This window comes from Hippichthys cyanospilos, chromosome 13 (genome assembly GCF_059441005.1).
Source record: "Hippichthys cyanospilos isolate Australia breed blue-spotted pipefish chromosome 13, RoL_Hcya_1.0, whole genome shotgun sequence".
Classification (NCBI taxonomy): Eukaryota; Metazoa; Chordata; class Actinopteri; order Syngnathiformes; family Syngnathidae; genus Hippichthys; species Hippichthys cyanospilos.
Window position 1 is genome coordinate 14,829,334 of NC_142381.1, and position 15,380 is coordinate 14,844,713.

A 15,380-nucleotide genomic window follows, 5' to 3' on the forward strand; every position below is an offset into this window, starting at 1 on the left:
GTCACTACGTGCGTCACTGCATATGTCACTAAGATGCTGGTCTGCTATTGGTCTGCGTCACGGCGTCACTAAGACGCTGACTCGAGAACTGATCTCATGTGAGTGCTTAAAAGCTTGTATTTATTGTGCATTTTAGTGCTTGATTCAAACTTTAATTGGTTAGCCATGGGTCTCAAGATTGCTAGTGATGTTAAGGGGAGAAGTAAGTAGATGATTAGTATGGAAACCAAGCTGTAGATAATCATGAAATACGAAGAAGGCACGCGCACTGTGACCCTCGCTCGGTAATATGGCAGTAACTAGCTCAAGTCATGTAACTCCTTTATATATTTTTTTATCTATGACGTTATTTAATTATATACATGTATATTAGATATAAATATTACTTAATATACTATTTTGTTGCTACTTTTTAGTATGTTTATAAAACTTTGATGTTTTTACCAGGGGTTTTGCAGGCATTAGCTAATTACCATGAGTTTCAATTGCCCGCCATACAACGATTCCACCTTATGAACTCTAGAACGGATTGATTTTGCATGCTGGGGGTCCACTGTACATATTTTTGAAAAAGCTGCAATGTAGTGAAGCTGTGACAAATTGAACTGCGGTATGGTCAGGGATCACTGTATGTGCAGTTTTCTTATGGTTATGGTGGATATTTGCATTTGCTCACTTTTGCCTGGGTGAAAACCTGTCATTATCACATTCTTGTCAGATGTCAGGCTGCGAATGAGTGGCTTGCATTGGCAGATCGTTGCTGAATCACACAACATCAGTGTCGTGCATGTTTATGGCACTGATGGTGGAGGCGGAGGAGGGGGGGGGGGGCAGCAGCACAACGGCAAAGGAAAAAAAAAAAAAAAAAAACAGGTCTCCAAGGTGATCATAGCGATTTCTGAGACTGAAACCAATGTGCTTATTATGATCCTGGCAGGCTAAATAGGCTGGCGGACAAGCCGAGGGCTTGATGGAGCACGGTAATCAAGAGCAAATTGCAAACTTTCCTTCATCTCCCCACCTCGCCTTGTATTATAATCAAAAAAGTTGCACAAGGCACCGCCACGTTCATTAAAATATAAGACAAGAAGTTAACTTGTTTCAGATGGAATTTACGTTTAGAAAAAGTAGGACAAATTCCGCACATACCTGTGGCTGGGTCCACAGTCCGCACAATCAAATGGTCATCTTGGTGAACCCACTCGCCATTGCACTTGAAGTAGATCTGCGTCGCCGGCGTGGAGCGGCAGGTGAGCACCACTGGCTTGTTTTTCACGATGAACTCGTCCTCTGGTTCTACCAAGAAGTGAGGTAACAGGTCGGAGAAGGCTGCAGGTTGTGTCGCTGTGGCCGCATGCTCAGAACCTTGCGGTAAAAAGGGAGAAAAATTTACAAGGAGGCCAAACAAAATTTCTTTTTCCTGAAGTCTGGAGAACCGGCAATTGCGATCGCTTCACTCAAGAGGGAAACAAAGCAGACAAAATATATGCTCCGAAAAAATATGGAGTTGTTCACCCCCTTTGCAGACGTAACTGCTTCCTACTAGATTTTTGACAAGATTATCAGAGGTGGACAGTCCGTCAGCATCGACAGACTCCACATCAGTCCCTCGTAGGTAGACACCTGTTTTGCCGGTAGACCAACGAATGACGGGAATGCTAAAAAAACGATAATTAAGATCGTTTTTCATCCGTTGTTGTAATTGTCAGTATAGACATTCCAACAGCTGTCCGTCAGGCGTCGGTCAGTCCGACACGCCCCTTTTGCTAGCGGTACGGAAGTTGGCGACAGACAGGCTGATGAACCAATGATTAAGATTTTAAGTGTGACAAAAATGGCGGAGCGACAATGACAGAAGGGGAGCGCTGATGACTGACGACTGTCAGGCCTGCAAAAAAAGTGTAAGTTTCCCACCTCTGAAGAATATGAGACAACAAACACTGTCTAGCTCCTGAATGCGTTAATCATAGTGTTGTGGTTCGGAACATAAAATAAAATTATTCGCTAACAACTTGGCACAAGACTAGCTATAATTAGCTATATCTGTTTGACAGTTAAATATTAATTCATTTGACTAATTGATCATACATTCCTCAAAATTTCAAAATTGCTAGCTTTTCGTGTTCTAGTGACACTGCTACAAATAAGTTATGCTACCAACATTGCTAACATCATCTTGTTCAATGTGCTAATGCTAGCTTAGAATGGCTACATTTTTTTTTAATATAAAGTACTTGAACCAAATTTACAAGATAATGATTAACAAGAATATTACTTATACCCTGGCCATCATTTAGCTGAAAATACAAGATAAAGTTGTAATTCTTTGAAGTAATTCATTTTAAAAGTGCCATCATTTTAAGTGCAAGTGATTTTTGGTCAAATCGTGGATCCTTTTTGTGCAAGTCAGGTCAGGTTGGATTACTAAAGGGTCAAACGTTTTGGTTGCAATAGTATTGAATACCAGTGCCTGCTCTCAAAGATAGATCTGAGCAAGGGTCCAACCGTGATGACAGTTTTTATTTTTATTTTTTTAAGAGACATCCACATCGTATTAAAGAGAGGGTCAGACTACTCAAACATCAATCCGCCACAAAACTGATATCCGACACTGTAACATAAGAGAAACGATGCAGCTTATTTCGTCACGCCCCGTGGTCACAAAAGGCAAATGACAGATGGGCGGTGATGGTGAGAGAGTGTGAGTGTGTGACGTGGAGCACAGTTGGCAATGACAGCGCTTGGCCTTGCGTGCTCTTGGCGAGATCAGTCCATGTCTTCACTCCAACTCTTAATCACGAGCCTTTAAAAATCACTGTTGACGGACCCTTGGCTGTAAATCGCGTCTCAGCGGCTAGGCCACTTCAAACAGTGTTATATGATTCTCTCTTCAACCGGGACCCTAACTCTGGCCGTGTTCTGCGAGAATGAGTCAACATAAAATCTCATATCGGATACACAGTAAATGTTTTATTCCCCTGATATGCTATATGGCACCTTGAGGCCAGCTGTGAGGGAGGGAGACTCCATCGCCGCTGCTCAGAGACGCAGAAGCTGTCCGTTAGGAGCGCAACGGTACAAATGACAGCTGCGTTTGCCAAAAACGGAGAAGAGAAACGCTGAATGTGACAAGGGAGCCTCCGGCACGGCACGAGCGCCGAGTCTCTCCGAAGATTTTTCAAGTGGGAGGGGGAGGACGCAGGAGTAGAAAAGAGGAAATAACCTCTTTACGCCACAGACACCCAAGGGACGCTAGCAAATCCCCAAATAAAACCATTTTAAGGATAGATATTAATTTACCGCCTTGAATCCAATATGGCTGACGCTCAGGCATTAACGACCGTCTCCATCACTCCCGTGCAACGGGAGACAACGGAAAGCCTCATCTCTCCTAATGAAACGCCGGCGCTTGTGATGACCTTTTGCTCCGAACCTCCTCCCCTCCGCCACGCAGCTCGCCCATGTTCGTGTCACAGATGATATTAGATAGCGTCGTAAACACCAATCCTCGGATAAAGACGTTTTCAGGCGGTTCCTCCCCCACAAGACATTAAAGCCTTTGCTTTTGCTAGCCCCCTCATGTGCTGAGTTGCTAATCTATCAGGATGAGATACAGTGAAGCACACCATTGCCTCTGAAGCCCATTAATGTTGCGTGTACATGTTTAACTCTTAATGAAAACTAAATGTGCTGTGTCCGATGAAGGACATGCATCACTTGCTGACACGTTGCCTTTTTCCTATTTTCCGGGTCCCTTTTAAGTTTGGGGGAGGAACATTAACATGGCAGCTGAGTATTGACTATAAGCAAGCTGCCTGACAAAGCATGTTTGCATTTACTGGATGTGTCAATGTGTTGAAGAGTGTTAAGGTCTGGGCCTTACGTTTTAATGGAGAGCCAACGCTTACATAAGGATGCGAGTCATAAGCCAATTTTAACAACCAGGGCCGAGCGATTAATTGCACTTGAAATATAATCGCCAGATGAAAAAGTGACATTTTGTAATGGGAAAGACTGTGGTTTAAATGGTCATACTTTACTGAGCGTGGAGCTGAGAGGGGGTTCACGGGGTTCAGCTAACGCTGCCGCGCTAGCTTTCAGGCGCTCTAGCTTTCAACGAAGTTTCTGTCTCATAAGACATTGGGGCAAGTACTTAACATGCGTGATCTTTTCCACGTTGCTGGGTCAAAAAACAAAACAAAAAACAGAACATTTGTTGTAGGGTTGACTTTGATTTACGTTTGAATTTTAAGCATGTATGTAGACGATAGAATGTGGCTACTTCACCCTTTTGAAGTTTTTCTTGGCGTAACAACCTGACTTGTCTTTCTAACTTGCTCCAAACTCCTAATACAAACAACACAATCTCATTCAAAAGCTAAGGGGCACTAACAAAAGATTTAGCGGAAATTGACAATGACAAGTCTCATTTTAGATGAGTCTCAAATAAATTAGCTGCTAGCTAGCAGCGTGATACTCTATATAGGCTGGTGTCTATGACGTGATAGATGTAAACGACTGCGTACTTTCAAGCAGATCGTCTGACATTTGCCGTTCCCACTGATCACATTTTTACAAACCATGCTGACTCAAATGTGTTGTTTCAGCCAGAAAATTTCTCTCATAGGCCAACATTTATGGGGAGAGATTGTCTTTCGTGTTTGGTTTCTAGAAGGGAAAGTAGTGTGCCATTAAGCACAATCTAAAATTTTGCAAAAAACTGTTGATTAATTAAAAAGTTGGTCATCCAAAATTAACCCATTGAATCCCAAAGATGTGTGTTTTTTGTTTTGTTTTAATTTGATGAGTCAACACATTCAATCCCAGGCCTTAATATTATATTTTTGCCTTTTTTTTCAAAGTGTTGTAAGAAATTAATAATAATAATATTGTAATAAATACAAATAAGCACCTGGGATTGAATTGTCTGGACTCTTTAAAACAAAAAATGGTATGTGTCTGGAATTGAATATCTTTAGTGGAAATGTGTTATTTGGTCTTCTGCATTTAGAAGTATTTTTCACCAAACAAATCAGTGTTTTTTTGTTTTTTTTAACCAATATTCCATTCGGACTTTCTGACAAAAATCCGAACAGCAAAAATACTCTAAAGCCGCAACCTTAGCAAGAATGACTGGAGAGAATGACCTTTTAATCGTGCAATAGTCCACCTCTGAATTTTGTGACCACGGTCATTAAGCAGTGGGACCGAAGATCTCATCTAATAAACAGTGAACTCACCTTACAACTACCACTGATAATGAATCTCAAAGAGACTTTCAAAGATCTATCTGACATTATGAACATGTGACAGCGTGAACTCACCGCTGGCTTCTCATTTTCAGGGTCACATTGAACACTTAACTGCACCTGGATGCGCCCCACTTGATGTTTGCCTCGTGCGTTGGGGGCGCTAGTCTTGCATTTAACTACGCGCACTTTGGGTTAATGGGGTCAAACACATAATCCTTTTTGAAAAGGAAACGGGAGGACATTCTGGTCACGCGCAGTTTTATATCAACGCCATAATGAAGGCCTGATGTGTAGTAAATTGGCTTAGATTATTGTCATGACACAGTGTACTTCAAAGTCAATGTGCACACACAAACAGGCAAACACACACCACCCACACACACACACACACACTCAACACAGTGGGAGTATCAGCCGCTTAACAGAGTCCTTGCAGGTCAATGCAGAAATCAAATAGACATGCAGCAGCACTGCATCACTTTCCGCCGATTGTGATTGGCTCAAACCACAACCTAAATCGATCCACGACAAACGGCGAGTTATTAGCCGAGCACAAAGGGTGCGAAATATCACCGTCCCGTTTCATTGATAGGACGTTCTTTCCTTCATCCATTTTCAAAAGGAATGAGAAACATTGCTAAGCAAAAAAGAAAAAAAAATGGATGCGGCATACAGACTTGATATTTGTCTGCAGCTGCTCTTCCCTCCAGAGACATTTGGACTGACCTAAAATACGCAAAGCGGCCCACACACAATCTCAACAAGGGTGCACCAGCTGCCAGTGTTCCCAGCCATCATGTCCGTGGCAGATTTTCTCTCTGCACATGGGCCACAACATCTCCTCGGTCCAGCTGACCATGTCAACTCCCCAGCGAGCCACTGACTACATGCACAAGATGATCAAGTGGAAAAGGCGCTGGAGGGAAAAACAAAAAACAAAAACAAACCAAAAAAAACAACACACACATAGGAAAAGATACAAACATCCATTTTTGTTTACCAAGGACTGTTTTTTGGTAGGGGGGGGGATCTGTGGTTTTGTTAGATTGCTGCTTCATCATCATTTGTACGCTACAAAAAGTGCCGTACCAAATACAAGAAAACAATTCTTAAAAATTAGGCGATTTTTCTTGTTTTAAGCAAAAACACTCTGCCAATGGGGTTATAATTATTTTCTTGCCAAGACAACCTTATTCACGACATTTAAGAAGGATTTGAGTTGCATTTACATAGAACTTTTCTAATTTGGGACATTTTACAACATCGGGAGCAACCGGTGTTGAGTGTCTTTCTGAAGGACACTTCAAAATGATCACATCGGTGTTGGGATCCAGTCCACATTCTCTCAGTTGGCAGGAAACCACTCCACAACTGAGCCACGCCATTAGTAAAATTATGTCAAACTAAAAACCTCCTCGATAAAGCAGTCAAAATGTAGCTTAACCCTTTTATGTTTTTTGTAGTTTGAGGCTAGATTTAAGCAAATTGTCCAAACATACTGTAAAAATGTAAGCAATATGTTCTCAGTACTTTAGAATCACACCCATGTAGAATTCTAATTTCAAAACAACCCCAAAAATATTTCAAATGATTTTATTAATTTAAGCAATGACTGCACTGCAGTAGATTCAGGTAAGCATAATTCTAATAGGTAATTTAACTTAAATTGCAGAAAAAACATAGGTGTCCTGCTGTAAATGTTTAAAACAGTGCTTATTTGTAAGTTGGTACTTATAAGATTTTGTTTTTGGAACCATTTCCTTAATTAAGAAAAATGGTCTAAGCTGAAGGTAACTCAAAATTACCTTTTCATGTTATTTTGCGAAAAAAATAAATGTTTTGAGTAACAAAATCTTCATGAGAAAATGCTAGATTTAATATTTTGAAATAAGCATTTTTTCCTATATTAGATAGGTTTGTTTTTAAACAAAAAAAATGAATATATATCTTATCATAAGCCTTTTTTTTACTTTGTTAAAGTTGAGTTTTTGCAGTGTCAAATAATTAAGGAAATTATTTAAGCAGCACAAAATTGCTGAATGTAAAGTAGTATGAGGAAATCAACTGAATAAAACAGAAAAATACTAAAACCACACAGTTTTTCTTTCTACAACTTAATTTAATATCATCCTAATGCATTTTTACAACTGTGAAAACTTAAAATTTTGGCATAACACACACACACATATATATATAACACCATTTTAAACAGTTACATAGAAAATATGTATTATGGCTTAAGTTCTTATACTGCTCACTAAATGTTTCAATTGTCATGTATTTTTTTTTTAGTTTTCCAGTACATTTGAGAAAAGAGGTTAGGATTAAGTGTTCTCAGGGGTCAGGCAATGACCAATCACACTTTAGTGTCTCTGAGCTGTGATTGTCCTTTTACCTGAGCGTAGAGCACGTGATGTCATTTTTTGTCCAAAACAGTAAATAGAAATTTGTTATTTTAAAAGTATTCATTAATTGCGGAGAAAATATGAACTTTCTTAAGCTGGTTATGGTTAAATAAGTTTAGTATCTTTTTAATGTATATCGGTATATGCATACTGTGAATATTTTATTATACAGTACTTTTAACACATTTGCTGTAAATAATGCTGTATATAATTGCTTCTTCAAGATTTTATGTTTTTTTTTTTTTTTTATTGCATCATGTGTCTAAAGGAAAGACATCATGGAGCAAACAGAATGCTCGACATCACAGTGATGAGCGGCGGCCATAACACATGTTTTATGACACCCTCACAATCTCTTCTGAAATTAATGCAATTACAGCTACTATCCAGAATAATCAACCATTTCATGTTCGGCTGTCATAAAATACAAAGCTGCCGTAAACGTGCATTTGGTTAGATGAATTGGCTCTCCGGTCGCTTTTAAACTTGTGAATATATTTACCGAGCGATCGTCCTGTATATTGAGCATGAGGGGAACAGGATTGTTGCTTATGTTAAGTTAAAAATAGTCTAAATAAGCTGCCAACAGGGTAAACAATGAGAGTGATCAAAAGCGGGAAGAAAAACGAAAACGGGACGTTAAAAAAAGCCAGATATAATAGAGTTCACAGTTGAGCGATGACAAATATTTACTTTCGCATGTCTGAAACTCAAATAAACATCCCACAATGAGAAGCATACATGAGAGCTTTTTTTTTTTTGTGTGTAAACACAAAGCATGGAATGAGGAATCGTAGATTGACGTGAGCGAACCAAACCGCTCTCTCGATCAGTAAACTGGAGATGAAAAATTAAGTATGTACATGGCGACGTAAGCTTAAATAGAAAAGCCGGGAGATGCACACGTTTGTGTCGTTACGCTCGCCGCGGAACTAATCATTGGCCGCCGCACGGAGAGATAACGCGCCTTGGAGACATGAAATAAACATGTAGCACAGCATCCTAATCACGTCACGTTTGCGTCGTTGGCGGAAGGAGGTGGAGATGGAGACATCAGAAAAGATATCAAGATGGCGATTTGAAGGACGGAAGGACGGGTCGGCCCAGGCGGGCGGGGGAGGAGAGACTATAAATGGCTGCGACTCATTATTGCCATTCTCCTCCGTTCAAATGAATAGAAAATTGGCTGCTAAGCATGTACATCATATGCAGGCCTGTGCATCTGTGCGCATACATTAATTCCGGGTACTAATGATGCGCCGCATAGGCCCTTGCATGATGACAGCGTTTCCATGACAGATGTGCTCCGGAGGCTCGGGTCACATCATCAACTTTGTGACTTGCCTTCAAAAGCTTCGCGCATAAATCACCTCGCAGGCGGCGTTTTCGGTGATTAAATAGCGTTTGGGGCTGTGTCAAATAGCGTGTCCAAAGCAAAAGAATTGAGCTGTTAGGTTTTGTAAATAAAGTTCACAATAGCGACGCGATTAATGAGCCTCGGCCCATTTGAACTGGAGCACTCACAGCTGCTTATTGGAGCTTGTTGATTTTGATTTAACGCATTTTGCTGTCATCTATTTGAAGGGAAGATCGCAGCGGGGTGTCACAGCTCTCCTGCGCTACCTCATTTGACGACGCCTTGAAAGACTCGTATTTCTCGAAACCTGCGAGACCCTTTCACATCGGCGTCGATGTAAAAGGGCTGACATTTTGAGTCGCTTGTTCGTAAGCGGTTCGTGCATTTGATTGGGCAAATGTGTGCGCGTGAGGGAGAGAACAGCTGGGGGTCTAAGTTTGCGTACAGTACACAACAGCAAGCGCGCTAACACGGGAGGGATTGATTCTTTCCAATTTAGTTAAGTGAGGAAACCTCTGATGCGACCGATGTCTTCCTACTCTAAGAAGCGTCATTAACATTGTGAGTCCTCCTATTTAATGAAATATCCGCCGGCATCCACTTTATCCCCAGTTGTTGGATCCTCCTCGAGGCTTATGTATACTCGACGTGCCATTTGCTTGTCTGTTGGCCTAACAATGCAAAAGTGGCTAGGCGCTGTTTCAACACTCAGGCAAGAAGCAAGTCAGCCCCAGATTTTTAGACTGGAAGACAACACTGACCTCCCAAAAAGATGTACGGCAATAGGGTCCGACATCAATTTATTTTGGGCCGATATTTTGCAGAAAAAATACAGATTACATTTAATTAAAACTATTTTAATGAGTAAATTCATATTTGTTTGCCCCTAGGGTTATTGTATTGTATTGTATGCGTTCTACTATTTGCGGATAAACTTAGGATCCATAAATAGGCATAATGCATTTAATTAACTTATATTAATCATTGTAGTACGTGTCTACTTACCACAAGTTTAACACTGTTGCCAGATGTTTATTCTTTTTTTTTTGCATTTTTTTTAAACTGTGAGCTTAAGTTGCACGTCAAAATATATATTTTTTAAAATCTTTCATTTTGAAGTGCTACAAATGAACAAAATGAGCCCCCCCACCCCCCCCCCCCCAAAAAAAAAAAAATATATATATATATATATATATATATATATATATATATATATATAAAGCAGAAGTAAGCACAGCCAGTCGGGGAATGTTTCGCAGGAAGGTAACTTCAATGATAATGTCTATAATATGGAAATATTTGAAAATTATAAGTAATGGCACCAGTGTTACTTGTGTACAACTGCTGTTAATGATTGGAGTACATGAAGGTAAAGTTAAATAAACAGGAAAAAAAAATCTGCTCATGTTTAAAAGGCGATAATCGGCAGATTAAATTGACCAATGAATTGATTGGTCGGGCTCTCCCGATAATGCAATATTACTTTGGAATACAGTTGAGAGTGACATTCAGAAGAGTAGACATTTGGCAGACTTTGGCGCTGGCTTTGCATGTTCCCACAGTCCTATTGCAATCAGTGTCCTTAAGCCAAGGTTTATTCACTGGCTGCGGCTCAGAATCAACCCCGCTATAAATATTCCGGTTAGGATGCATTCGCTTGGGTCCTTATTCCTTAGTCCTTATCAAGCAAGTGCAGTGAGATTAATTAGTAAGGGGAGACTTTGCAAATCATGCCTTTTGCCAAGAATGATTCTGAAACTCCCACTCGTCATACAGAAAATCTATCAGCAGTGAGAATTACTTCACCATTGAAACAGTTCTGATTAGATGATCAACTTTAAATCTTATCCCCTCACTCCGCATGAACATGTTAAAGCTAACGAAGGTTGTTCCATGCGTAAATTTAGTGATTATTCCCAACCCCTCTATCAAGGCACCATATTTGAGATTCATGCTGCTTTGACCTTCGTTTTTCTGAGCATCGCTATTTCTTGTTGACAGACAGCAAAGACACCTCATAATTTTGGTCTGTTCTTGACACGATGACAGCTAGAGGACTTCAGACCCCAAAACGACTGAACCTCTTCATTCGCTGCGAGCCCATCAGTCGTTAGCTTTAACTTTGTGACACTGACGATTTGCGTGTCAGATTTGAACGAAAAAAAAAAAGCCGACACACTTCTAAATTTAAGTCTATTAAATTTTCTGGGTACATCGCCAGTTAAAACATTGGTTAAAAGTCAAAACAAATGACAGATGAACTCAAACACATTAGGGGGTTAAGAATTGTTTTTGTTTACCGCATAGCTCCAATATGTCTTCATAATGTTGACGACTTTAGGACTAAGGAGCTTTTCAACCTATAGAAAATACGTTAACTTTTACTGGAAACAAGCAACTTCGAGGAGAGTGGCAGGAACCCTGCAACAAAATATAGTATAAGGCATATGCCACTCCCGCTTCTCCCTATTCGTTACAAGGATGGTCATTGATTTTAATGTCTTCATGTGATTTTAGCGGTCGTGGCATAAGCTGCAAAAACGAATGTGTTTTGTCTGAGAAGACAAAAATAAATAAAAAGGGAGGCCACAGGGACAGTCAAGGATCAACAAAGGCCTGGCTTTCACTCATTGGGCTTGAACTCAAAGACTAGCAGAGACCAACAATGTTCATTGCACATTTAATTGGCTAAGATAAGGGTTCAAGATGAATATTTGGTCACTATAAAGAAAATGAGTGGTTTTGCATTGCTGTTTGTGACTCCTTTATTCAATTATTGCAGATTAACCTCTGGGGGAAATGTTGACCCAACTTTGGCTTTTTGATGTTTTTAATGCGTGATATCAAGGGAAAAGCACAAAAAAACAACTATGAGGCTAAAGTATTGCATAGATTGTCAAAACACGATGACTTTCAACATGCCGTCCAGTCTAAAAGCCTGCAAACGAGAGGTAAAGAGGTACAAATTTAGCCCATGTTGGGCTCATTCACTGCCATTCAAAAATGGAAATATTGTTAATTTTTGACATATTGAAAATTCAATGTATCATGCATTTCCCCTGATTTTTGCATTAATCCTTTCAACAGGGTGCAATAGAAATGTTTGTGTTGACACCCCAAAAACACCGGGTGGCGCTAGTGGCCAACAGCCATTTGCAAGCCTTTAAATGACTTTGATGATTGGCTTAGCCTGGACTCCCATAATGCAAAACTCTTGTGTCATAATATTCTATTTGTGACATAATATTCATTTGGATATGGATAGGGCTGACGCCACTGAAGATTTTAAGGGGTTGAGAGTAAATACATTATATTTGAGAAACTCAGCCCAAGTTGGGTGATAATAAGGCCAGGCTAGTGAAAAATCCCCAAATACCCAGGGGTTAAGGACGCTAAAATACTTCTCGTCAGTTATGCTGTCTTTGTACGATACAGTGCAAGTCTTCGCGAGATGCTAACGTGTGGGTGAGCAGTACGTTGCATTCAAATGCACTTGGACAAACTCAGACAGAAAAAAGCCATTCCACCATTAAACAGTAATAACTGTCATAATAATAGAAACACAATTTTGCCTCAATGATTCACAAACCGCTCAAGGAAAAAAAAAAAAATCAAGCCTTGCACCTCTTCAAAAGTATTTCACTTGATCAGCTGCGACAACATACTGGAACCTCACGCCCACATGTGCTGCGATTTCACCAACACTGTATTATAACACTGGCACTTTCTTTCCATAGAGTGAAATTTCAAGAAGGTCACATAATCAGTAAGCAACATCTCAAAAGGAATCTCTCCACACCCTATCTAAACATTCACAATGTCAAGAGGCTAGCAAAGGTGACAAGGTCACCGAGAAAAGTGCCGTGGGCACAGATGAATCCATAAGTCAAGTTTGTTGATTATACTCAGCAGCCTTAGTGCGTAAAAACCCCAGAATCCCAGACTCCAATTTGACTCAGAATATAATGTGAGCATTTACTTCATAAACATTCCACAAATGTATTTTGATTTCCGAGAAGAAATGAAAATGCTTGCATTTCTATGCGCGGAGCCCATGCTGCGAGAAAAGCTTTCAGGAGGACTCGGCATGGCTTTTCTCCAAATCGAAACGCAGCAAAGCTTAAAGGAGTCACCTGTTTGAGGTTGATGCATTTCAGCCACAGAGATTTGAACATTTTCCGACATAAGCGGACACAATCCTCCCGAGAAGCGAGGCTGTTAGGAGGGGCGGACAAAGTCGTAGTCTTTGCCATCCCAGGCACGCGCCCGCCCGCCTTTGGATTTGAAGCCTCCTTGCGCTCAGTCGGAAATGAGGTTAAACTAGAAGCAAGTTGATTACAGCAGAAACAGACAGGCGGGGAAAGGAGGCATTCTTAAATCGTTGACATTGTAGAAAATAATGGGAGGGAAGAGGAAGGCAAAGCCAAGAAACTATTAAGATTATCAAGTTAATCCTTTAATTACCGGATATGCCTACAGCCAAAATGAGAGGTTTTGCATATTGCATTTCACAACGGCGCCGCAATTTCCTTTGCAGCATGTGAGGTAGACTGCCAGGAATGTCGGCAGCCGTGAACTCCGAATCAGGAGCTTTCCAATTTGGCATGTAAATGATATTGTTTATAATGTTGGGAAAACATGAAAACATGAAATTAAAACTGAATCTTTAAATAGAAGTACTTGAGTGGGCATAACTATTTAAGTGATGCTCAAGAATTGAGTGGTGTAGATTGTCTGTTTTATCTTGTCTTGAAAAAAATGGGGTACATTACAGTACGTAGCTGTTGATTCAGTCTCAATTAGTTTGTGGCAGAAAGAATAATTATTCAAGGCAAAACAACATTGGCATTCCAACACGGGTTCAGAACATTTCCATTAGCATTTAATAGATTGTATGTAAGATTTACAGTGTTTTTGATTACGGACGGCGGGAGGTGCTGCGGGTCCTGCATTTACCATGGCCGCCTCCGGAGAAGTGTCACACCCCATGCAATATATTTAATGATAAAGAGGCCTATGATTATATTTAAAACATACTGTTGGTCCTGAAGGAAACATTTATTTGCAAGTTTTTGAAATTTACATTCAATTTATTCATTTTTAATGAAAAACGGTCTAAATCTTACATATTGTCCCTTGAAAAGAGTCTTAATTGTGATTATGGTGTTACCTCAGCTTTAATTGTCATTTAATAAGCGACTCTAGAAAATGGATAGATGGATATGCAAATATTTTGCAATAAATTACCTATAAGAGTATAAGCCACATCGGTATATGTGTCGCACCGCACAAAAAATCAAAACAAACAAACAAAAAAATAAATAAATGAATAAAAAATCATAGTCAAGCCGCACTATCAGCTGCAGGGCTCAAATCCTGAGAAAAAAAGTTTAATTTAAAAAAAAAACAATTTTAAAAAAGCTTATACTGCAAAAAAAATACAGATCTGTTTTACAATAAACAGTATCACGTGTATTATACAGAAATGATATGTATCATATTTGAATGTTAACTTGTATAATTTACACATATTATAAATACATGATTTTGTAAAGGTTCATTTTATAATAGAGCCAAAAAACAATGAATTAGTAGATAAATGTTCATAATAATTGAACATTTATCTACTTGGTGTCATTACCTTACAAAAAGTTTGACTCTTAATTGTGCATTTGATTAAACAAAAACTAACCAGTTAAATTAATCAATACATATTTATGATATTGGATGAATCCGTTTACAGATGTGAAAAAGAACAAATCAGAATTTCAGCCTTTCCACTTTATATATACTGTATGTACATATTCGATTTCTGTAGTCCTCTATAAAAGATAATAAAAAATAAAATATTGACAAAGATCTGCTTTGACTTTGGTAAACATTTATTCACATTTTAACCTAGCCTTCACAGATATAGCCCAAACCAGATAGAACGATGAAAAAACATCTCTCATCAGTTTTACTGCAAATCTGCAAAATGCCCAATAATCACAAGGTTGTAAACGCCACAAAACCGGTTAGCAGCTAAAGCCATGAAATGTTTCCGTCAGCGGCAAATGCGTTTGACACAAACTGATGTAAACACGTGGACCCCGGCGACACTTTCCGAAGTGGCATGTCCGTGTGACTACCTCATCAGTTAGCCTCCACTCAATAAAGACCCAGGTCGGACAAAATTGGGGGATTAGTCACAATCAGAGTGATGGAGTGTTAGGGCTTCCTCAGCATCGGATGGCGCACCCGAACGCAACGCGAAGAGATGATCCATAACAAGTGTCACCTGCTTAAGTAATGGCAGCACCTGTGTTCAAAAATAACACCTCATCAGCAAACAGGCACACTGTGCGCAGTTATAAAAAAAAAAAC

At 39.7% G+C, this 15,380-nt stretch overlaps 1 protein-coding gene across 1 annotated transcript in view; it reads right to left on the reverse strand.

Moving 5' to 3' along the window:
- unc5a (unc-5 netrin receptor A) overlaps positions 1-15,380 on the reverse strand; it is a 196,789-nt gene that overhangs the window by 100,307 nt on the left and 81,102 nt on the right. The window contains exon 2 of the mRNA XM_088432054.1: positions 1,150-1,365. Coding sequence (XP_088288180.1) covers positions 1,150-1,365 — 216 coding nt within the window. The remainder of the gene's footprint in view (positions 1-1,149; positions 1,366-15,380) is intronic.